The sequence below is a fragment of the Gallinula chloropus genome (assembly GCF_964237585.1).
Source record: "Gallinula chloropus genome assembly, chromosome: 22".
Taxonomy (NCBI): domain Eukaryota; kingdom Metazoa; phylum Chordata; class Aves; order Gruiformes; family Rallidae; genus Gallinula; species Gallinula chloropus.
Genome location: NC_140107.1, coordinates 6,277,052 through 6,299,378, shown reverse-complemented (window position 1 = coordinate 6,299,378; position 22,327 = coordinate 6,277,052). Strand labels below are relative to the sequence as shown.

The following is a 22,327-nucleotide window of genomic DNA, read 5'->3' as shown; positions in this document are numbered from 1 at the left end:
AGGCAGCTCTGTGGGGCACGGGGGCTGCCCCCGAGGGGTGTCCAGCACTCCGCACACCGGCCCCGGGGAAGGGGGCAGCCACCCAGCTCTGTCTGATGGCACCAGGTGACAAGGTGATGCTGCAGGAACGCTGTGACAGGGGAGGGCTGGGGCTGGGGCCAGAGGAATCCCCATCTGTATGGGATGAGAGAGGAGCTCCTGGAGTGCAGCCCTGCTGAGAAGGGCCTGGGGGTGCTGGTGGGTGAGAAAGTGTGAGCCAGCAGTGGCTCTCGCAGCTCAAAAGGACGATGGGATCCTGGGCTCCATCAGCAGAGGGGTGGCAGCAGGGACAGGGAGGGGATTGTCCCTCTCTGCTCTGCCCTCCTGAGGCCCCAGCTGGAGTCCTATGGCCAGAGCAGGGGCCCCAGTACAAAAAAGATGTGGAATTGCTGGAGAGGGTTCAGAGGAGCCACGAAGATGATCAGGGCTGGAGCAGCTCCCCTACGAAGAGAGGCTGAGGGAGCTGGGCTTGTTCAGCCTGGGGAAGAGAAGGCTGCGCAGCACTTGGCAGATGGGCAGTGGGCTGAGGAAGTGCTGCAGAGCATTTGTGAAGGGTGACTGAGGAATGGGGAAGCAGAGGAGTTGGTAGCAGCAGCATTCCCAGTGTCCCCTGCCTTTTCCAGGCAGACAGTGTTGCCCTTTCCCCCCTGAGCTCAGCCCACTCTGGACAGACATTTGTCTCACTCTCTTCCTGTTTAACACTTTCAGAATGGCAGCTGTCCAGCAGGAAGCGGTGAGGACAGACCATGACCAACTCCCTCCCCAGCTCAGGACCAGCATCTCCAGCTCCTGTGGATAGCAACACCCACACCATCAGGATCCCAGACTCTGTGAGCAGGGGCAGGCAAAGCTGCGGGCAGCGGGATGGCCACAGCCAAGCAACAAACCCAGGCTGTGGCTTTGGCCAAAAGGACATTGTTTGGCCATCAGAGAAGGGACACAAGTAGCTGCCAATGGAAGAGGAAACCACAGTCAAGAGACCAGAGACCCTTTTAAATGGGGTTATTAATTAAAAAGAACAAACCTACTCCCCAACAGGCACTGGCCAGGGCACAGCAGAGCCCCGAGTTCCAGGCAGGGTGTCTGAGGTGAGGTGTGGAGGTGGCTGGCAGTCCCACCAAAAGGAAAAGTCCATCTTGGCTGTGCTGCGGGCAGGGCTGCGGGCAACACCCGGGGCTCACTTGTACTTGGTGCGAGGGAACTCCTTCCTGCCCATGTTGTGGCCGGCAAAGTTGCGGACCCTGTGGATGACCTGCAGCTGCTGCTCGATGGTGGCCCTGATGTCCACCTCGTCGGGGATGTGGACGTAGCGGACGTTTCTGCCGGTCACAAAGAGCTCGTCCAGGTGGGACACGGTGCCCTGCCTGTCCGTGAAGGTCACCTCGGCCAGATGCATGTTCATGAAGGCGTCCACATTGGTGACACGTCCCGTGGCCGTGCTCTCATCGCGGAGGTCCACGGTGGTGACGTGACCATGCAGGCCCTGCAGCAGGATGACCAGGCTGTTCTCAGCGATGGTGCGCTCCTTGACCGAGTGGCTGATCTCCATGGTGTGGCTGTGGCGGGGGAAGAGGGGAGACGCTGTGCTGCGCCCCGGCTGGGTGCCTGCCTCTGCGCCCTAGGGAAACCCACCCTGCTCACCTCACACCCATCCACACCGCCCCTCGCACGCCCACCCACCCACCCTGCTCACCTCACACCCATCCACACTGCCCCTCGCCCACCCACCCACCCTGCTCACCTCACACCCACCCACACTGCCCCTCACACACCCACCCACCCTGCTCACCTCACACCCACCCACACTGCCCCTCACATGCCCACCTACCCACCCTGCTCACCTCACACCCACCCACACTGCCCCTCGCCCACCCACCCACCCTGCTCACCTCGCACCCATCCACACCGCCCCTCGCCCCCCACCCACCCTGCTCACCTCACACCCATCCACACCGCCCCTCGCACGCCCACCCACCCACCCTGCTCACCTCACACCCAACCACACTGCCCCTCGACCACCCACCCACCCTGCTCACCTCGCACCCATCCACACCGCCCCTCGCCCCCCACCCACCCTGCTCACCTCACACCCATCCATACCGCCCCTCGCCCCCCACCCACCCTGCTCACCTCACACCCACCCACACTGCCCCACGCCCACCCACCCACCCTGCTCACCTCGCACCCATCCACACCGCCCCTCTCCCACGCCACGGCCGTTCTCCGTGTGCCCCCTGCACACAGCTGTCCTCGCTGCCTCCCCCTCCCCTTACACGCCCCCCACCGCTCCCTCATCCCCTCCATACACCCCCCCCCCGCCCTTGCACACGCACCTGCGCGATACCCCCCCTTGCACGCTCACCCGCCGCTCCTCCCCTCGCACACGCACCTCTTCCCTCCCCTCCCTTGCACGGCCGAGCGCCGGGACCGCTCCTCCCCTCGCACACTCGCCCGCCCGGCGGCAGGAAGGGGCGGCCCCGCCTGCGCACTGCGCCCCGGCCCCGCCGCCCGCCCCCGGCCCAGCCCCGGCCCCGCCCGCAGCCGCTCGCATCCGGGCTGTGCGCTGGCCTTTCACGTCGCTCAGAGCCCGTCCATCAGCGCCAGCAGGTCCTCGCCCTTCCCGGAGCTCGTCGGGCGCGGCTCCGCCACTTCCATCTCCCCCAGGATGCGGGAGAGCTCCGCCTGCCGCCCCGGCTCCTGCGGGAGAGATGCTGCGCCTCAGCCCGCTGCCGCACGGCGGGGTGGCTGCTGGCTAGCCCGGGCCTGCGTCGGGCCTGGGATGTGCCCTGCTGCTTTCTAACGGGGCCTGAACTGGCATGTACTGGGGATACTGGGACGTGCCCTGTCGCCTGCTAAAAGGGGCCTGAACTGGGATGTACTGGGCGTCCTGGGACATGCCCCACCACCTGCTAACACAGACCTGAACTGGGATGTACTGGGGGTACTGGGATGCACCCCACCACCTGCTAATGTGGGTCTGAACTGGGGGTACTGGGATGTGCCCCACTGCCTGCTAACATGGGCCTGCACTGGGATGTGTTGGGGGTACTGGGACATGCCCCAGTGCTTGTGGATGCCCATGAGCCCCTTTCAGAAGGGGTGCAGCCATTAGGCTGTAACCACAAGATGGGAAACGACCCTGTAACTCCTCTCTGTCCTGTGCAGCTCAAAACTTGCTCCAATACTTGTCAGGTTTCAAGTTCTCTTATTAAATAGTCCCTGAATCCCCAGGCTCGGCAGGAAACAGTGACATCACTTAATGTATGAGCTTAACTGAAAAGGGGAAAAAGTCTTTTTAAAAGTCATTATTCTGGGTGAAACTCAGTTCTGAGCAAGGCAGGAATGGCAACAATCAAAGATGGGCAGCGTGCTGTACGTACCTGTGTGGCTTCTATGTTGATAACCTTGTAAGATAGCTCCTCTGGTCTAGTCAACGCAGCGTGCCTTGATGAAAAACACAGAGAGTGCTTAATCTCACCAGTAAATTACAAAAAAAATCACATTTCCCGAGGCTGCTGTTGGTGTGAAGTTTGGACAATGTCCCTATATTCCTCCTAGGGAAAGAAATGTGTTGGCCCCAGTTTGGAGACTCTTCCACAGAAATGGGGGAACAAAACCTCTCCTTCCCCCTGTGCTCCCTGCCAGGCTCATCACCTCCATCCTTACATCCTTCTATCTCAAAGATGTAGATGTATCTGGGGTGGGAGGAGAGCTGAAGGCATGTCTCTCTTCCATGGGACAGAACTAAGTGCAGATTGTCCACTGCTGCTGGCAGTGTCACTCAGAGGGAACACAAGGCCATGCCTCACAGGGACCAGCAGTAAGGGAAAGGGCTCTCCTTCCCAACAGCCACAATAAAGAGGTGAAGCCAGGGAAACAGCTCCTCTTTTCTTCCCATAGGGACCATCTGGACCCCAATAACAGCACACTAAACCCTGCTGTTCCATCCCCAAAGCTGTTACAGAGTCGCCAGAGCTGCGTACGTAGCACTACATCCCAAACCCAGACCAAGGACTTGAACACATACTCTTCCTCCTCATCAGTTGTGAACAAATTCAGTCGGAATCCTGTCTCACCACCACCGGGTTTCTTGACTTCCAGACCTCCCAGCAGCCTGGCCAAGAAGTTCAGTTCTTCTTTAGCGAGAGGGTTGGGGGTTATATTCTCCTGCAGAAAAACAGCAGCGGGTTGGTTGGTCAGGTTACCAGGGAGATGAGGCCTGCAGTAAGTTTTGTGTTTTCTGATATTACATAAATGTTCTTCAGAGCGATATAAATACATTCCTGCATCGTTAATGGTTATGGATTGTGCAGATAATGAGCAATTTTCAGCTATGTATTTAAAATGGTTGCTTGAATTTATAGACCCGGGACAAGATCATTTGAACAGCTGAGAAATCTGTAGAACCAGCTTGCTGTTTTCTGAAGAGATTAAAATAGGAAGCAAGTGCACCATTGCATAAGCCCATGTGTAAGATTCTTTAGGGAAACAGACCCTTCCCCTAGCTCAAAGGGGGCTGTGGAGGATTGGGCTGGGCTCTGAGAATGGCTAAACAGGTCCCCCCAGATTTATCCCATAAGTGTAGCCTAAAATGATGGTTATTGTTTCCCTGAGGTAAAAGGTGAACAAAGGGGAAGGTAGTGCAACTCTGTAGTAAATGATGTGGAGATGGTGGGTGTGGGTGTTTCACTCAGTGGCCCCACAAAGAGCCAAGGGAAGCAGAATGTAAAATCTGGTAGATCAGGTGAAACTGCTCAAAGGAAACGGTGCCATGAGGAGTGACCAACTTCAGGACTCTGCCCCAGGCTAGTCAGCCAGTTAACCAGTGACAGGAACAGAGTAACACTGACCTTTGCATGGGATGCCAAGTTTTTGGCTGATCCTGACATGTGCGTCTCCACTGGCCGACTAACACTGTACCTAGGGAGAAGAACACATGAGGAAGAGCAACCTGTTACTTGTATGTGATACAGGAACTGGAAGGAGCAGCACAGGATCTAAATAGGATTTGAGGATATTTTTCTGAATACTGTAGATAACTGAGAAGTTACAATTCACATCTGTGGGGTATTGAGGCACTAAATGTATGAGGGACAAAGCTGTAAGAAAGCCCACTGCTTTCCTGTATCCTGTCATGGAAAATCATGTATGATGAACATGGAAAAAAGGAAGGCTTTCTGGAACACAGTTAAAAGGAAATCACCTTTCACTTCACAGAATATGCAGTACCAGATGAGAAATTTCTTTACTCAGCTGTACTGTAGTCATAAATCAAACTTGCTCTTTCCCACAGCTCTTTTATACACATCTATCCACACACGTTCTGTTTCAAGCTATCACTCTAGAGAAATCAAGCTGGTAATAGGGGAAGAGGCAAAAATAAACACACAAGGATGAAGATGTGCTTCTGAGCAAAACCATGAGCATCAACACTTACTTCATGTTTCTGTGTAGGACAAAACCTACTTACATATTTGTTCCAAGTTTGAGGACTCTGTCTCCATAAAGATCAAAAGATCCTTCCCTTTGTGGAGTAACATAATTTCCATCTGTGGTGAACTCAGTTCTTTTAACTTCATCTCCGTTGCCATTAAATATCCTGAAAAACAAGTTGTTGTTGAAATATATTTAGCAGTTTTACTACCCATTTTCAGTACTTCCTCTGCTTACTGTACAAGAGAAACGGGAATAAAACCCTCTTCTATATGTTGGTAAATGGATAAATGACTAATAGCTCATTTACTGGAATACAGAATGCCCAGAAACAGCTTAGTGGTTAATTGCTGGGTGACTTAGTCCCAAATCCCACCCTTTAAATGGTGTTTACTGAAGGTTCAGCTATCTGTGCAACATGACTGACAGGTCTAGCTCAATTCCTGTTAGACCTCTGGGAGCGACTGTTCCTCCGGGAACAGCCGCAGACACAAGGCACTGAAGACTGTACAGGCAACAGTTCAGAACTCACCTGATGAGTCCTGGAACTTCGGTACCCCAAGGAACAGGCCCTGATATTGGCAGCACAAAGCGACCGTTAGAGTTTTGCACTTTATCCTTCAGAAAGATGGAGACCTGGAAAAGAATATTCCACCTTCTAGAAAATCAGTTACAGCTTTGATCCAAATTCTCTGAAGTCTGATCTTGCAGCCTTCCTGCCTAGACTGGGATTGGTTTCCATAAGATTTTGATGTCTATATAGAGACTAGGATACAGGCCAAAGCCAGTCATGTAGAGCTGTGGACCAGAGGATGGGCACACTGATGGAACGTTACCAACAAAACCTGTGCTGTTTATGCCTTGAGTATGATCAGTTTAGAGAGCATCACCCCCCATGACTTCAAGCTCAGATTCTTAGTTTCATACTGAGTTTCTACTAAAAGGAAAACCATATTTATCAACCAGCATGCCCATACTAGTAGATAGTCCTTGTTTTGTAACATTTTAGAGTTATTACTGTAGGCAGCATGCTCAGTTTGTAAAATTCTGAAGACTGACATGGCAAGCACATCAAGATGACTGAAAAGCAAAGTTATGACAAGATACCTTTGTGTTCTAGCCACAAACTCCCTTCTGTTCTTACTGACTAGTTCTACTGGGCTCTTACCCTTATGTGCATGTCCTGAAAAAACACGAGGAGCGTTTGCCTGATGAACTGGAATTCACCAGCAGAGAGACAGCCGTAGGTCTGGAAAAGAAAACCCATCATGTAAGGCTTTGCTAGGGCCCCACGTCCACCCCAGGTGAAGGGTGACAACAAGTCTACAGGCATACTGTTAGACTCAAATGGTATGTGTGCGACAGGGGAAGCAGAAGTGATGTTAAGGAGGGGCTGCTGGTCATTATCAGTAATTATTATCTGTGGTTAAAGGTCTGATTTAATTCCTGCTGAAGTCAGCGGAGACTGAATAAGAAACATTGATTTCAACTGGGCCAGGAGAAAAATAACACTTGATTTGACTTCTCCCTCCTGTGGAAACATTTCACAACTTCCCAGAACTTTGAAGATTTTATGAAACCAGTTTCCTTTTGCTGGGACACCCATATTGTTTGTCCAGAGAATTACATGAGCAAAAATTGCTAACTGGGAGGCAAATTTGTTTCCCTCTGGTTGAAAAGAAGGGAAGGTTATTTGGATGGCTGAGAACAGGCCAGTCTCCATGCATGACACGGCACTTAATGAAGCAGTATTTAGTCTCTAAAGTTAGCTTGAAGGACAAAAAAAAGCCCACCCACAACCCCAAACTCAAACAACAGTGTGTTCAACCACTTTCCTAAGGATCCTTACTTCGATCAGCTGCCGGAAAGTTTCATCCACCTGGTTCAGAATGCCAGGAGAATCATGGACGAAATCCTTGATCGCATCTAGGTGATTGAAGGTGACCAGCAGAATGTCTTTGGGCCGAGGGCACAGCAGCACTTGGTATTTGAAAGCCATAGTCATAAGGTCATAGAGCTGCAAAGCAACACAGGGAAATTTTGGTTCCATCATAACAGAGTGAGTGACACAGCTCAGGTAACTTCACATTGCCGTAGGAAGGGATTTAGACCCTTTGGCCAGCATCTGCCTATGGTTAGAAGAACCATTTTAGCTTCATTTCCTAAGGAAAGAAGACCTCTGCAACCACCCTGTCAGCCCTCCTGCTGAGTCTCTCCAACTGCCTGCAAAACTTCTGCCATTCAACGCTACAACACCCAGGCAGAGCTCTCAGGTCCCCCAGCTCTTAGTTCTTTCAGGATTGTCTGCAGGATATATACCATGTGTGGGCAAAATTCTAACACCCACAACTGCAAAACAGGGGGTGTCAATATAGAAACAGGTGAGTTTATACACACCTGCACATGTGGATGCTTTTAATGTACATTAAAAGATCCAAGGAACCTAAAGAATGCTTACTGAACTCCTCAAGCAGTTAGCAAGTAAAGCAGAAAAACTGTGCTCTGAAGTATGTCACTGAAAGAGTTGCCAGGGCATGGAACAGGCTGCCCAGGGAGGGGGTTGAGTCACCATCCCTGAATGTGTTTAAAAAAAGGGTAGATGAAGTGCCCAGGGATATGGTTTAGCTTAGGATGGGAATGGTTCGACTTGATGATCTTTAAGGTCTTTTTCCACCTGGTGATTGTGTGATACTGTGGATTTCCCCAGAGCTTCCTCAGCTGAGAACCATTTTTTACAAGCAAAGCAAATGGAAAGCTGTTGCAGAATGCTTGTGAACGCCAGTGACATAAACCACTGTGCTCATTATCGTGATGGGAAACTTGTGACTGGTAGCACAGAAGCACAGCAGGGAGGACAGGGTAGGTGGTGTCTTACCTTGTCCATGCTTGCCTGGTTCAACCTCATGATGGAAGCATGAGCCAGCCGGTCGTACACTGTCCGCAGAGCTTTCTTGGAATAGAGTTCCTGTGGTTTAAACAGCTCTTCCATGAATTTTTTATTGAACATGGTTGTGATGATGTCATTCATAACTGCAAAGACAAAGAGTCTCTGGTTTTTGCTTCAGAAACAGCACGTTCACCCGAGGAGAGCTTGGACACGGACAGCTGCAAGGACGGACACGAATGCTCACCCGTGAAAGCCAGGTGGGTACATCGACAGGAGGAGGAGGAGGAGGCACATCCCTTCTTATGCCAACATTTACCTCAACCCCACTCTGGTCTAAGCGACAGCACGGCTCCTGCTGACTCTCCCAGGGGCCAGAAATGCTACTTGAACCTTTGACAACAAACCCTGATTTCCAGTGGGAATAAGACTGGGTTTGTTGCCTTGTTTTTACAGCCATTTAAACACTTCCCACCTTTTCAATGATTTGGTGATCAGGCTACCCTGACGGGCTGTATCTCTACAGTTCTGCTTCCTTGGAAGACAGGTTTATGTCCCTCCAGACTTTTGCACACCACAGCTAGCTGACTGCCTGTTCTCTCTTTGCCCTTTAACAGCATCAGTCTATTTTTCCTTCTAAACAGAAGCTCTTGAATGATTCAAGGCTCCTTGAAGTATTGACTTCAAAGGGATTAACGCTGGTGAGTATTTAAGGCAGCACTTAGAACCCTGGGGTCTGTGTCAGGCCATTCAGGGCTCGTACTCTGCGACATCCACAGCTACCACAGCAGTTCAGAGGGACAGAGCTCTCACCTTCCTTACTTCATTCTGTTTATGTGTACTTTTAGGCATGGAATTGGTACACAACTTACTCAAGAGCAGGCAGAGGAGTTCTGAGTATAAGGGCTGAGCTCTGGTTATCGAGCTTTTAATGCAAAGGAGATAGAAATCATTTTGCAGCCGTTCAGCCTGGTGCAGCATCTTCCCTTTCATGCTGGAGCTGATACCATTATTATTTACCTGATACAATTCTACAGGGTTATCAGAAACAAGCTTTTATTTCTCTATCAAAAAGAAAAGTTAAATAAAAATGTCAATTCACGCAGATTACTGTACAAGAGTGAATTTTCCTGAGCAGGGGACTGTTACTAAAGCTCATGATGCCAGCTGATTCTTACAGGTTACAAATACCTCAGAGGAAGTACAGAAAAGTGAACGTAGGTGCAGTGGTAGCAATTAGCTATTTGAGATGCTGGGATAATTAGTCACTGGTGGGTTAGACACCCAGCTTTTCACAACTCTCAACCTCAAGCTACATAAACAGCCAAGAGAAAGTTAATGTCCCAGTCCCTTCATCTTATCTTAGGTGATTAACTCTCTGGGGAGCATTGCTGGGTACCCAGAGGTGCTGAGCACCTGGATACAGGTAGTTGTTTTCCATCCTGAGGAGATTCCCTCTCCCTGTTAAAGCCTGATGGTCACAGTTTTTCTCCCTCACTGATGACCCAGGAGTTTCAGCATCCATCACACCCTACCTGTACCCTCCCCATTGTTGGTATCTGAACAACACTTCTGAGCAGCATGGATTACAAAAGCACCCAATCACAAATGGGGAAAATTAATAGAAAAATCCCTCATCTTCTTCCCTCTTTTTAAGTAAGCTGTCCAGAAAACAGCCCCTACTTGCAGGCTGAAGCAAGAATCCTCTTTTTTTTCAGTGGAGAATTAAATGTATTAATAATTATTGGTATATATTTCATTTTGCAAGTAATCAATCATGACACAAATAAGAATACTTTGCCTTATACTGTACATTTCCTAGAAAGAAAAATACTTTTAAAGTTGCTTGTGCATGTTGTCCACTGAATAAGGCTTCTCTGTGTTGGAAGCAGCTAATACCCAAAACTGACAGGAGACAGAGAGCATCCCAGTACACTGACTGCAGCTGGTAGTCAGTCACAATGGAATCGGATGATCTGAGTTAACCACACACCCAGCCTTAAATAAATTATCTTCTGAAATCAAAACCTCTCGTATTGGCTATAAAAAGAACCGAGAAAGACATTAAAAAAAGACATGGTAAAGGGCAAATCTCACATGGGATGTTTGATAATGACACAGCAGAGAGATCTCAGCGCACACGTAGTCCCTAGGGAGGTATTTACACCCGTCTAACGAGGGGGAAATAACGAAGAAAGGAGCGTTAGCTCAGGGGGATGGCACGCCAAGCAACAGAGCATAAAAGCAAATTAGCAGAGGGGTTTCATCAACTGGGATGGGGAGAGGGAAACCAAGTATAGACAGTGCAATGGACAGAAGAGCAGCTGAGGGTTTACGGTGGTTTTCGTCTACACGTGCCATGTCACTGGCGACAGACACGTGCCAACGTCTGGCGCGCGGTCGCGTCACATGGCTCGGATGCATGACATGAGACTGGGTTATGCTCATGCTTCCTGGAGGACATTCAAGGCAGCAGAGGGAATGTTACGAGTTCAAACCAGTCGCACGTTCTCCTTGCAATAGGTGTATCGTTTGTGACGCGGTCACAGGCTGGCGAAGCCGCCTTGTCACGGCTCCACCAGCAACTGACTCGGCTCGTCACTCTGTGGACCTCATCAGAGATCACCCCGAGCAGCATCCAGAGGCAAATTCTCTTCTCTCACAAGAGAAGCGGGTCACCATGCGACCTGCATCTGTGCTGCTGCTGTCTAAATATGCCAGAGTGGGCCTTCACACAACTGCTCATCATTTTGCACGGGACAAAAGAGGAGTGAGGAATCTTCAGAGATATTAAAAGCTGCAAAAATGTGCTCTTGCAAACAGCAGGTAGTGGTGGGGGGGAGAAAAAAGAAGAAGAAAAAAAAGCCAGGGCAAACTCCAGGATATCACAGTTCCCTTTGGGAAACATTCAAAACCTACAAACAATGCTTATTCTGAAAAACACATACAGCAGCCCTGATCTCTCTTAAAAGAGGGCTGCTCAGAGACACACTGACTTGTGTTCACCTAGCAAATATCCTGGAAAAGTTTAGATTTCTTTCCTCATCCCAGTCCCCTTTGCTGGAGGCAACCACCTCACGGCAGAGTCCAGAAGGAAACGCACGCTCACGCCTCAGCCTCTCCCCTGGGAACCTGATGTCTCAGCTCAAATCCACCTCCAGGGATAACTTAAGCCAAAGTGAGCTGGGCTGAAGTGTGGGCACCTGCTCCTTTGTGACTGCTCAGCTGCAAGGGTGGTGACCACCAGCAGAGATGGATAAGCAGTAAATCTTTCCTGGAGCTCACGGGTCAAAACCCTCAATGATGGATTAGAAAAAAAAAACCTTAGAAATACATGGTACTCCTGCATCTGAGCAGAGAAACAACCTTCACCATGCTCACACAGTTACTGGCTTGTATTAATAAGATGCTAGAAAAATACAAATATCACTTTGGCTACAAAGGCTGCAATGACAAAAAGTTCTGCTCCATTCATACTCTTGGTTAAATTTGCAACTTGTTTTTGAAGCCAGATGATTTGGAGATATCACCTATTTTTTATTTTTTTTTCTAAGGTCTATAAAGTGCATTTTCATGACTGGGTAGGTAGGATTATTCATCTTTGATGCCTCAACCAGAAGGCTGTGGGAACAGCATACGGTGTGTTCACGTACAATGAGCCTCATGTGTGCATGTCGTGGTGTTTGTCTACTGCATGCAGCTAGAAGGTTACAGTACCTCGTTTCCTGTCCACATCTGTCCATTCATCTACACGAAGCATATAAAACAAAAAACATCAGTTCAAGAAGTAAGAACAATAGTTTCAAGGAGAATAAAAGAAATAAACTGAGGGGGAAAAAAATTTAAGCTACTGGGCTTTGGCTTTTCTCATCAGTGTTTAGTGTGTAACGAGAACGGACTCTGCTGTTACCTGGCATCTCTCACCTTCAGTGGGCACACAGATGGTGAAACCTTGCCCTGCCCTTGGAAAAAAAACCCCTGTTGCTTCCTCAGAGGTAAGATTCTCCCCTTGATTCAATCTTAGCACGTTATGCCTTTAGCTTGGAGAAGTTTCAGCTGTTTTTTTCACACTCAGAAGCAAAGAATATCAGAGGGAACAGTTTTAAGCATTAACAAACACCTCAGCGGGGACGGAACTGCCTGGTTTTGTTTTCAAGATAAAACTAATCCCCCTGCTGAGATGTTCCACCAAGTACAGCCAACGTGGTTCAAGCTCTCAACTTGAGACCTGTACCAGCAGCAGCAACGTTCTGTGAGCTCCGTCCTGAAGACCCACCTGAACAATTCAAAATCACACTGCTGCAGCGAAGCCTTCGCCATCACTTAGGACATCTCCCTATGGGATAGGCAAGGAGAAGGGAAGAACCTAACAAGCTCTTCCAGCCCAGGTTTGCATGGTGCTGAGTATTTATTACAAAACACCAAAGCTTTTCCTTCCCTGCCCTACAACAGGAAGCTGCAAGGGTTTATAAATGAAAGCTGGTTTGTTTTTAAAAGCAGCAAATGAAGAGGGGCTCAGCTGTAAGCTGGAATTTCAGCACACACACACGGGGCTCTGCTCTTACAGGGATTTGGGGAGAATGCTAGACTGAGGGATTTGTATCAAAACCAGACCAGGGTTTCAGAACTGTGTTTATTGTAGTTGATGTTTCTTTGGGGTTTTGGATTCTTGCTGCTTCTTGCAGAGGCTTTACAAAATTATCCTGGAAACTGCTTCAGATCACAAAGCCACCCTGTATTCCCAAAGGAGCTCAGGACCTGGATTGAGACACTCAAATCCTGAGTTATTTTGATTCCAGAAGTGTATTCCTGAGGCTCTAACCCCCGAGGCAAGCACGGAGACACTGAAATGGATCCCGATTTCTACCTGAGCTGCGCACACTTCACAGGGAAGCTCTGCTAACGGCTTCAGGCTGGTATGAGCACTGAATCACAGAACCACAGACTGGTCTGGGTTGGAAGGGACCCCAAGGATCACAGAGTTCCAACCCCCTGCCACAGGCAGGGCCACCAACCTCCAGGCCTGGAGCTACACAAGGTTGCCCAGGGCCCCATCCAACCTGGCCTTGAACAGCCCCAGACACGGGGCACCCACACCCAATCTGGGCAGCCTGAATCTCTATGAGAGCCTGTTACCTCAGCAGGCTTCACTCCGGATTCCAGGCGGGAGCCCGCCCGGGCAGTGTCGCGCCGGTACACCCTGCCGAAGCCCCGCCGCGCCCGAGGCCCCACGGTGCCGCTCCTCGCTAACAGCACGCCGGGCCTCATCCCGTTCGGGCCCCTGCTACAGCCGGAGAACCGGCGCCAGGGTGTCAGGGAGCCGGGGGAGCGGGGAGAGCTCTGCCCCGGCAGCTACGGCAGCGCCGGTCCCTCGGGGCCGCCCTGCCATCGCCCGCCGCGGGACCGGGCTCTGCGGGGACGCGCAGGGAGAAGCCCCGCACGGCACGGACAGGCCGCGGGAGCCGCCGCCGCGACCGGAGCGATCCCCGCGGGGAGGGGAGGCGGGAGCAGCTCCCAGCGCGGCACCGGCTCCGGGACAGGCCCCGGCCGCCCGCCACTCACCTTTGCGGGCCTTCTCCCCCGGGATGCTCTGGGCGCGGAGCCGCTGGTCCAGGATGTAGAGCATCTCCCCTCCCAGGTTGAGGAACAGCAGCGGCAGCGTCCGGGACGACATGGCGACCGCCGTCCCTGTCGGCGCCGCCGTTGCCGGGCAGCGAAGCGGCCAATCGGGAAGCGCCGTCTTGGCGGGCCGGGCCGGGCGTGCAAGGGCGGGGCGTTGCGTCTGGGGCGCAGTGACGTCATGCGGAAGAGGAGTGATGTCATTCGGAGGAGTGACGTCGTGGACCTGAGCCCAGTGGCCCTCGCGGGAAGCTGCCAAAGAGTGCTGCTGATGTCAGGGCGGTGACGCACCCTTAGCCAGCAGTGGCACATCACCCCACAGCACCCCGAATCACCATGCCCAAGGACAAGTGGTGATGCCCGAGCACAGCCGCACCCCAGCGCGAGGCAATGGGGGGGTCTGGCAGGGACCTGAGGGCAGCAATGGGGGAATGAAAAGCCCATTGAGAAGCTGGGTGCAGCTGGAGCACTGCAAGAGCCCCGAGCAACCTCCACACCTCGGCTGACGGCTAACGGACTGACAAGCAAGCTCTGCGTGAGGTTGTTTGGTTGAGCAGAAGAAAGGCCTTGAGGAGGAAAGTTCTTTACAGAGAGAGTGGTGAGGGGCTGGAATGGGCTGCCCAGAGAGGGGGTGGGTGCCCCATCCCTGGTGATCAACAGTAGGGGACAGCAGAACCCCACAGGCCTGCTGGGTATCCACAGGAGACGGATGCTGCTCTTGTTCGCAGAGGTCCCTGCCTTCCCCACCCCAGGGAGATGAAGCCCCATCACGTGCTCCCCTCTCGCAGACTGAACTGCTCACCACGTGGTCCAGCACATCAGCTTTAAATTCAAGTTTTAAAACGCTTAAACCACTCACCATGCTTTTCTGGGTGCTCAGCACAGCGCAGACCCCGAGTGCACATAAAGCAGAGAGGCTGTAGGCCTTCAAGTAATTCTTTATTGTGAAAGACCAGCCCTGGCAGCCTTGATGTACCATTACACAGCCGTCCCCTCACCCTGCGCCTCCTTCTCCTTTGCAGCTCTCTGTCTTGCTTGCCACTCTCTTCTCTGCTTTAGTCTCTCTGCTGCTTTCAGCTTCTGGACCTCCTGAAAAACCTGTGGGAGGTGCATAATGAAGTGAGAGAAAGGGAGACAGAGCTGCCTGCTGCTGAGCAGAGCTGCTGCCTGCAGCATGCACCCTGGTTCCTGCAGCACGCACCCTGGTTCCTGCAGCAGAGGCAAGGAGACATGCCCTGCAGTGAGACAACTCCTTCCCATGTGCTTCCTCCTGGCCTCCAGCCAGCCCTGTTTTCAGGGTGGCATTGGGAGGCATTCTGTACCTGACACCTCATCTTTCAGTTACCATTTCACTGCAATTCCACACACCCAGGCACACCCAGCTTTTGGATCCTGCTCAGTACTGGGATGTATCACACACACCAGTCACACCGATGTACCAAGAGCAAAGGAGAGCAGACAGTGGATGTACCCCCATTTCTGTTCCAAAGCTGCCCTCAAATTTAACCTCCTCACCAACCAGTTCCCATACCAGGCTGGGACAGAGTGCTGGTCTGAACCCTACATTTCTGAGCAAACTAACAGCACACCTGAGGTTCTCAACCACAGCACCTGTGTCTTTGCCAAGCTTACACATTTCTCTACAGACATCATCACTGTCTCCTCGAATTCAATGCATAAAGGACTTGCCCATTAGTCTTTTCCAACTGTCTTAATTGTGCCCTTCTATAGAGGTATTTTTTCCTACTCCAGCTACGTGCTGCTCTCTCCAGATCGCTCCGTACCTTGATGCAGAAAGCCTTCTTCACAACCCAGCGCTTGGTGACCCTCCTGGAGTAGGGAGGGGGTAGGGTGTACTGGATATCCAGCTGCTTGCAGGTGTTCTCAAAGATATCATAGCGGACACGGCGGAGATAGGCGAGGAGCTTCTTCCGCTGGTCTATAGCCATCAGCATGCGGCGACGGTTGTTCTTATCCTGCAAAGGCCTTAACAGTCACTAGGTTGCAGACAGATCATACTTCCATTCCAATAAATTACTTGGAATAGCCAGATTCTGGCTGAAAGGAAACAATATTGGATATTAGAAAAAAAATTTTGACTGAAAGAGTTGTCAGGGGCTGGAACGGGCTGCCCAGGGAGGGGCTGAGTCACCTGCCCTGGATGTGTTCAGAAAAAGGGTAGATGAGGTACTTAAGGATCTGGTTTAGCACAGGATGGGAATGGTTGGACTTGATGATCTTCAAAGGTCGCTTCCAACCTTGTGATTCTGTGAATAAGGTTAAGGGCAGTATCTTAGAACAGATTTTCTTGGCAAATGCTGCACACACACTAGGTCACTACAAGGAGATCTGGGAAAACTTCGTTTACTTTTCACTGAAATTGCTTTCCTCAGCCTGTGTCTGCACCTTCCTCCCTCAGCGCTGAGGACTGTTTTCAACTTGTACGCAGCTCCAGGCAGTACAAGGCAAAGACTGGAGGGAAGGTCTACTGGCTAAAATCTCTGCTTCCCTGAAATATATACTTCTAGAAATAACTCAGAAGCATTTACCTTTGGTCTTTATCCTGGAAGTTTAATGTGAAAATAAAATGTGACTTGGCTCTGTCTGACTGTTTGGGTTCTTTGGAAAAAAACACGTGTAGCTTGGGCCATGGTATTTGGGGCAACCCCCCACAGGAAAAGTTTCCCTATCCTATACAAGTAACTTGTGTAGAAAGCAGGTTTCATCCAAGTAATTGCAAAAGGTCTCTCCTGCTGAAACACTCGGTACAAGTTCTGGCTTCTTGTAAAAACTGAATTCCATTCTGGTTTACCCTTCAAGCTTTTGTGTTTGACAAATAATTATGCACTTTCTTCCCCCAAATGCAGCTGATTAATCCATGTCTGACCTTTGCACCGTACAAAGAATCTTGAGTCTATCTTGTTCATGAACTTGTGGTTGTGATGTTTCAAATCTGGGCTCTGAACCCAGGTAGCTTCAGGTAGGGAAGCTGGTTCTGACACCACCACAGTCCTCTCCTCTAAACCTTTTTATAGGCAGAACAAAAAGAGAGTACAGCTGCTGAAATGATAACACTCATTATACTGGGAACTAAGCTGCAAGGCCACATCTGCAGCAAGGATCAAGTTAGCAAAACTCTGTTCAAAAGGTATCTGCTCAGCTGCTTCCACTGATCTGGTAACAGCAAAACTGAACCAAAAACCATGCTCCACATTTCAGCCAGTGAGAACGTCACTGTGACTGAGCCAGACTGGCACCAGGGAACAGTTGGAGTTATAAGCCTTCTTAGGAAGGCTGTAATCCCCAGAATTAAAATCCTTTTGTTCTAAACTGAGAAAACAACCTGAGCAGCTGCCATCCCAGACGTGTGGGCTCAGATTCCTGATAGTTACCTTGGGATGCCTCTGAAGATGCTCCTCGTAAGTGCGTATCTTGGCAGTCAACTTAGCAACTATAAAGAGACATAAGAAGCCACATGAGAGCAGCAGCTTCCCAGGGTGAGACAGCACCATCTGCATTCCCTTCAAACTGCCAGCTGAGGACTGTGGCTCTTACAGGTACCCACTGAGCCACAGCAAATGTTACCCCCCAGCTTCTGAATAAACGTAAAACAAATCACAGAACACACACAAACTGGACACAGAACTATTACTATTATGAAGCTGCTTAATTAGAGGTTAAAATTTTAACAACAGATGATATGAATTTACTTGTGAATTCCTCTTGCATGCACTGGTGACTTTACATTCATTTCACAACACTTGGGTTAAGCTTTGGAGGAACAGGCAGAAACTAAGAGTTCTTTCTAAAAGCAGCTGTGATTTCAGGCTTTGGAGGAAGGTGCTGATCTCACCCTGAGAAACTGAAGGCCTTTATTAATGATAAAGGGGTTAATGGCAGCATGGACAATGCAGAGGGAATCGAGGGCTCTGCAGGTAAATGGAGCAGTTCATTTTGGTAAATGCAGCACAATGCTTCACTTCAGGTAAGCACTTTACACCTAGTAACACACATGCTGCCTTGGAAGGGCTGATAAGGAGCATGAATTTGGAAATCCCCCTTGCAGACATCTGCCAGTAAGCCCATGCACTGCCTCTGCACCGCTCCCAAACCCTGAACAAGTCTTCCAGGGGCACACTGCAGGCTTGCTGCCTCCCCTGTGCTCTCCTGAAGGGAGGTTCTCCTGCCTGACACAGGAAACTTTAAGTGCTGGGGTGGGAGCAGCTGAATAAAAGCAGAGATGTATCATCTGCCAACAGTATCTTTCTACTTTTTAAACTTACCTTGCACCTCAAAGGAACCATCATCGTTGGGAGACCTCCTGACCTTCTCCACCAGCTGCTGTATCTTTACTTTCATCTTCTCCTTCTGTGGATAATAGAAAAGAGCTTATTATTTTCTCAGGAACACTAAAGGTCTGAGACACCCCAGTTCTCTTCCCAGATGACCACCCAGATAAAGGCTTTGTAATTAATAGTCTTGCTCAATGTCCAGCACAAAAGGTGTAAGAAGTGCTGCAGAAGAGGACCTGCTGCTTGCAGGACAGCGCTGAGTACAGCAGGGAAGCAGCAGAACACAGAATCACCATTGTTCAAACCAAGAGTCTGGGCACATCCTTCTTCCCCAGACCACAGAAGGAGGGTGTTGAAGAGGCCCTGCTGCTCTCCTGAACAGCAGGCAGAACTGAGGCTGACCGCACACAGCAGCAGCCTTTACTTTTCACATCTTTTTTAGCTGAAGTGGCAAGCAGCAAGGAAGGGGTAAGATCTTTGTGCTACCTTATAAATTGCTTGCTTTGTTTTCTAGGCATACAGAAAGTAAAAATAACATGAAGGACCTATTTTCTGGAACAGAGACCAGCCACAACACAGCTCATCTTTACCATGATTGACTCCTATTTTCTTATCTCATTTGAGCATGTGATTACTGTAATAAAGAAGACTGCATAAGTTACAAGAGTAACAAGACTTCTCACTCTCATGTATTAAGAGCCCCATATTTGTGAGCAATGCTTACAAATAAAGTAAGTGAAGGGCACTTCACAAGTCTAACACAAAAGCTCTCACTAAATCTTCTAGGATTTTCATGGAAATAGAATGAAACTAACCTGGCTTGCCATTTCCAGGGACAAGAGTCTTTTCACTACATCATCGACACTGCAAGGAGATTGAAGAGTGGTTTATAAACTAGAAACCAAGTCTGTTTGACAACAGAAATCAGGTTTGGTTTGCAGATCTTTTTTTCAACTACAAATAGGGTAAATTCCCTAATTTACAGTTGGACTCGATCTCAAAGGTCTTTTTCAAACTAGTGATTCTGCAAAACTGACAGCAACTCTCCTGCCCCCTCAAACCTGTCAGCTAAAAACTGCTTCTCACATTCCTAAGAAGAATCACCACTGAGATGACAGAAGCATTGAGCAGCTTTGCTGCCATGGGAATCATAGAATCACAGACTGGTCTGGGTTGGAGGGGATCCCAAGGATCACAGAGCTCCCTGCCACAGGCCTGGAGCTACACAAGGTTGCCCAGGGCCCCATCCAACCTGGCCTTGAACACCCCCAGGGATGGGGCACCCACCCCCTCTCTGGGCAGCCTGTTCCAGCCCCTCACCACTCTCTCTGTAAAGAACTTACCCCTAATATCTCATTTAAACCTTCCCTCCTTTAGCTTTAATCCATCCCCCTTGTCCTGCCATTATCTACCCTTTAACAAGCTGATTCCCCTCCTGTTTCTCTGCTCCCTTCAGGGACTGGAAGGCTGCAGTGAGGTCCCCCCACAGCCTTCTCTTCTCCAGGCTGAACCAGCCCAGCTCCCTCAGCCTCTCTCCGTAGGGGAGCTGCTCCAGCCCTCTGAGCATCTCTGTGGCTCCTCTGAACCCTCTCAAAGCACCATTATTTCATGTAACAATGAAGACTCTCACTTCCAAAACCAGTATGTGCAAACCAGGTGCTGAAGATGAACTCCCAAGTCAGTGCACAAGGACAAAATAAGTAATTTTAAGAGCGTCTCCTTCAAGGTCCTGTGACAGTCTCAGTTAACGCCACTGGGGGCTCTCACGCACCGCACATGAGCCGAGCCTGAAACTGCTAAACTCCAGGTCTGAATTTCAGAAGCAGCCATTCATGTTGAGTTGTTAACTACACACTCTCTAGCACCTGAGTTCCAGACAGGCAGAGATTATTTCCAGGAAGATCATTTCCTTTTTTTCTACAGGTTAGAAAGCCCACAGGAGATGTGGGCAACTGGCACTTGATCCTACACTAAGCAAAGACTCTTACATAACTTTAATCAGTGATTGTTTTTGCTAATTTGACTTTCAAAACGACTTTGCAATATTTTGTGCTACACTGCATACCAGTGACCACAGAGCATTCATTAATTACTGGGTGGGTGACAGCTTCCACACACTGTGGTTGTGTGTGTGTATCATGGTTGAACCTAGGAGGCAGCTAAAACACCCACACAACCGTTCACTCACTCCCCACACAATGGGATGGAGGGGTAAAAGAAGTGGGTAAAACTCATGGATTGAGATAAAGGCAGTTCAATATGACAGAAAAGTAAAATATTAATATCTATGATGATAGCAATAAATCATCCATAAGAAGAAAATCAACTCTATCCCAGACAAAACCAGGTCAGTGTGCAAGATACAAATCTCTGGAGGGAACACTCACTCCCTTTCCCTGTACCATACCTATTTATTATGGGGACATTGGCATAATCTTGCTTCAGCATGGTGGGAGGAAGATCATCCAAGTGGCTGGGGATGTCTACAAAGAGAAGATCAGCATTTGAGGAAGAGCAGAACAAAGTCAGAGCTCTGAACATGCAAACTAGACCAGAGGAAACAAGTTGCAAAGCAAACAGACTGTATGCCACGTGGTGCTGTTAATCCCAACGTACCTTTCCTCCTTCTTCTCGCGGGTCTGGCGTAACATCTGGCTGTCTGGATAAAGGGAGTGCAAGCTTAACAGAGAAAAAGAAAGATTTATCAGACTGGTATGCACTTTTTTAGCTATGTACACTTCAAACTCTGCTTCCTCTACTAGAAAAATGGTCAGGGTGTTTAAGACTCCAAGGTGATCACTGGCTGGTCAATTATTTTGTCCCAAATGAGTGTGGAACAGTTCAGTGTGGTTCTCACATGGCTACTCAAACAAATGCATAAAGCTGTGCTGCTTCAGGGTGACCTGAACCTAAATGATGGGAAGAACACAGCAGCAGGAAGAGGCTACAGACACTGAACAGAGTGTGAGGGCTGTGTTCATTTAGAGGGCTTGAATTGATGAACTCATCCAAGTAGCTTCATGTGTGAGTTAGGCTGCTCTGGATAACCCCAGCAACAGAGTGCAGAGGCAGCAAGACCCAGAGACAACCTTTGAGCAGCACAGCCTGGTGCAAATGAGAATCCCCCTCAGCAGCACGAGCTGAGCCATTCTTTGACCTTTTAGGAACAAACTTTCACAGCCTCTGCTACTGGAATCAGTACCTGCTTCAGATGAAGCACTTGTGCCTCGGGCACATTTCCAAGTGCAGCCTTTGCCCTTGCCTTGCCCACTAACAGACCTGGCTGAGCAGCACACGAGCTCAGCTCTGCACCCCATCAGCACCAGATCTGGGCAGGGGGTGGTGCCACACGCATCCCACGCTCACGGTGCAGTCACGGCAGTGTGGGACCCACACCAGGCCTCCAGCCCACACCCCGGCCCTGCTCACGGCGGCTTTGCCGAGCCCCCCCGGCCTCTGAGCTGCTCCCGCTCATCGTGCGCGGGGCAGGAGCGGCCGGCACCCCCCGGCCCTGCCGTGCCTGCCCTGCCCGGAGCACGCCCGGGTCTGACCACCCCACCAGGCGCACAGGCCACCGCCACTCTCCTCCGGGGCCTCAGGGGACACGACGGCGCCCTGTCCGTGCCCTGCCTCCCCAGCGGTATCCCGGGGCCACCCAGCCCCTCCCGGGGCGCCTCGGACTCCCTTCCCCTTGCCCCCAGCCACCCTTGCCCCCGAGGCCGCTCCTCCTCGGCTCGGGCCCCCCGCCTCTTCCTTAGCCGGGCCCCGCTTCCCCTTCCGCCCTCCCTCGGGGCGGCCTCTCTGGTCCGACCCCAGCTCCCCCTGCACCTCACCGGCCCCGGCGCCGCTCCCCAGGACAGCGGCCCCGCTGCGGGCCGGCCCCGCCAGGCAGCGGCCCAGCACCGCCCGGAGCGCCAGCATCGCCCGCGCCTCACGGCCCCGCCGCCACGGGCGCCGCCATCTTGCCCAGGCGGCACGGCCGAGCGCCGACCCAGGGCGAAGGGGCCGAGCGCCGAGCGCATCGATGGGCGGAGCGCGGGTCGGGCACTCCCCCCCTTCC

At 50.8% G+C, this 22,327-nt stretch overlaps 3 protein-coding genes across 5 annotated transcripts; all 3 read right to left on the bottom strand.

Annotated features, from left to right (window-relative positions):
• Positions 1 to 995: 995 nt before the first annotated feature.
• Positions 996 to 2,487, bottom strand: LSM10 (LSM10, U7 small nuclear RNA associated). 3 transcript variants are annotated; one of them, XM_084274094.1, is made up of 2 exons: positions 2,429 to 2,487; positions 996 to 1,657 (listed from the first exon to the last, which is right to left on the bottom strand). In XM_084274094.1, exon 2 carries the CDS (start codon positions 1,586 to 1,588, stop codon positions 1,217 to 1,219), a length of 372 nt encoding a protein of 123 aa, XP_084130220.1. In that variant the 5' UTR covers positions 1,589 to 1,657; positions 2,429 to 2,487; the 3' UTR covers positions 996 to 1,216. The 3 variants fall into 3 exon arrangements, with proteins under 3 accessions (XP_084130220.1, XP_084130222.1, XP_084130221.1); XM_084274096.1 differs by having other exon boundaries at positions 996 to 1,595; positions 2,429 to 2,484; XM_084274095.1 differs by lacking the exon at positions 2,429 to 2,487 and adding an exon at positions 2,402 to 2,425 and having other exon boundaries at positions 996 to 1,595.
• A 95-nt stretch (positions 2,488 to 2,582) lies between these two features.
• OSCP1 (organic solute carrier partner 1) lies at positions 2,583 to 14,045 on the bottom strand. Its single transcript, XM_084274197.1, has 10 exons — positions 13,919 to 14,045; positions 8,348 to 8,502; positions 7,322 to 7,489; positions 6,641 to 6,721; positions 6,005 to 6,108; positions 5,510 to 5,638; positions 4,890 to 4,959; positions 4,067 to 4,206; positions 3,420 to 3,483; positions 2,583 to 2,736 (listed from the first exon to the last, which is right to left on the bottom strand). The coding sequence occupies exons 1-10, from the start codon at positions 14,028 to 14,030 to the stop codon at positions 2,620 to 2,622; spliced, it is 1,140 nt and encodes a 379-aa protein (XP_084130323.1). The 5' UTR covers positions 14,031 to 14,045; the 3' UTR covers positions 2,583 to 2,619.
• Positions 14,046 to 14,901: 856 nt separating this feature from the next.
• On the bottom strand, positions 14,902 to 22,239 carry MRPS15 (mitochondrial ribosomal protein S15). The gene is made up of 8 exons (XM_084274234.1): positions 22,101 to 22,239; positions 20,884 to 20,946; positions 20,675 to 20,750; positions 19,083 to 19,131; positions 18,259 to 18,343; positions 17,368 to 17,426; positions 15,760 to 15,951; positions 14,902 to 15,073 (listed from the first exon to the last, which is right to left on the bottom strand). Exons 1-8 carry the CDS (start codon positions 22,186 to 22,188, stop codon positions 14,954 to 14,956), a joined length of 732 nt encoding a protein of 243 aa, XP_084130360.1. The 5' UTR covers positions 22,189 to 22,239; the 3' UTR covers positions 14,902 to 14,953.
• Between the last annotated feature and the right edge of the window lie 88 nt (positions 22,240 to 22,327).

Excerpts from the sequence above, each read along its gene's own strand:
- LSM10 (XM_084274094.1), bottom strand. The coding sequence starts at position 1,588 with ATGGAGATCAGCCACTCGGTCAAGGAGCGCACCATCGCTGAGAACAGC.
- MRPS15 (XM_084274234.1), bottom strand. The coding sequence starts at position 22,188 with ATGCTGGCGCTCCGGGCGGTGCTGGGCCGCTGCCTGGCGGGGCCGGCC. Across the intron at positions 20,751-20,883 it reads CGCGAGAAGAAGGAGGAAAG|ACATCCCCAGCCACTTGGAT; the intron begins GTACGTTGGGAT and ends TTCTCTTTGTAG. Across the intron at positions 15,952-17,367 it reads ATCTTCAGAGGCATCCCAAG|GATAAGAACAACCGTCGCCG; the intron begins GTAACTATCAGG and ends AGGCCTTTGCAG.
- OSCP1 (XM_084274197.1), bottom strand. The coding sequence starts at position 14,030 with ATGTCGTCCCGGACGCTGCCGCTGCTGTTCCTCAACCTGGGAGGGGAG. Across the intron at positions 5,639-6,004 it reads GAAGTTCCAGGACTCATCAG|GATATTTAATGGCAACGGAG; the intron begins GTGAGTTCTGAA and ends CTTGTTTTTCAG. Across the intron at positions 4,207-4,889 it reads ACTTGGCATCCCATGCAAAG|GAGAATATAACCCCCAACCC; the intron begins GTCAGTGTTACT and ends GTTTTTCTGCAG.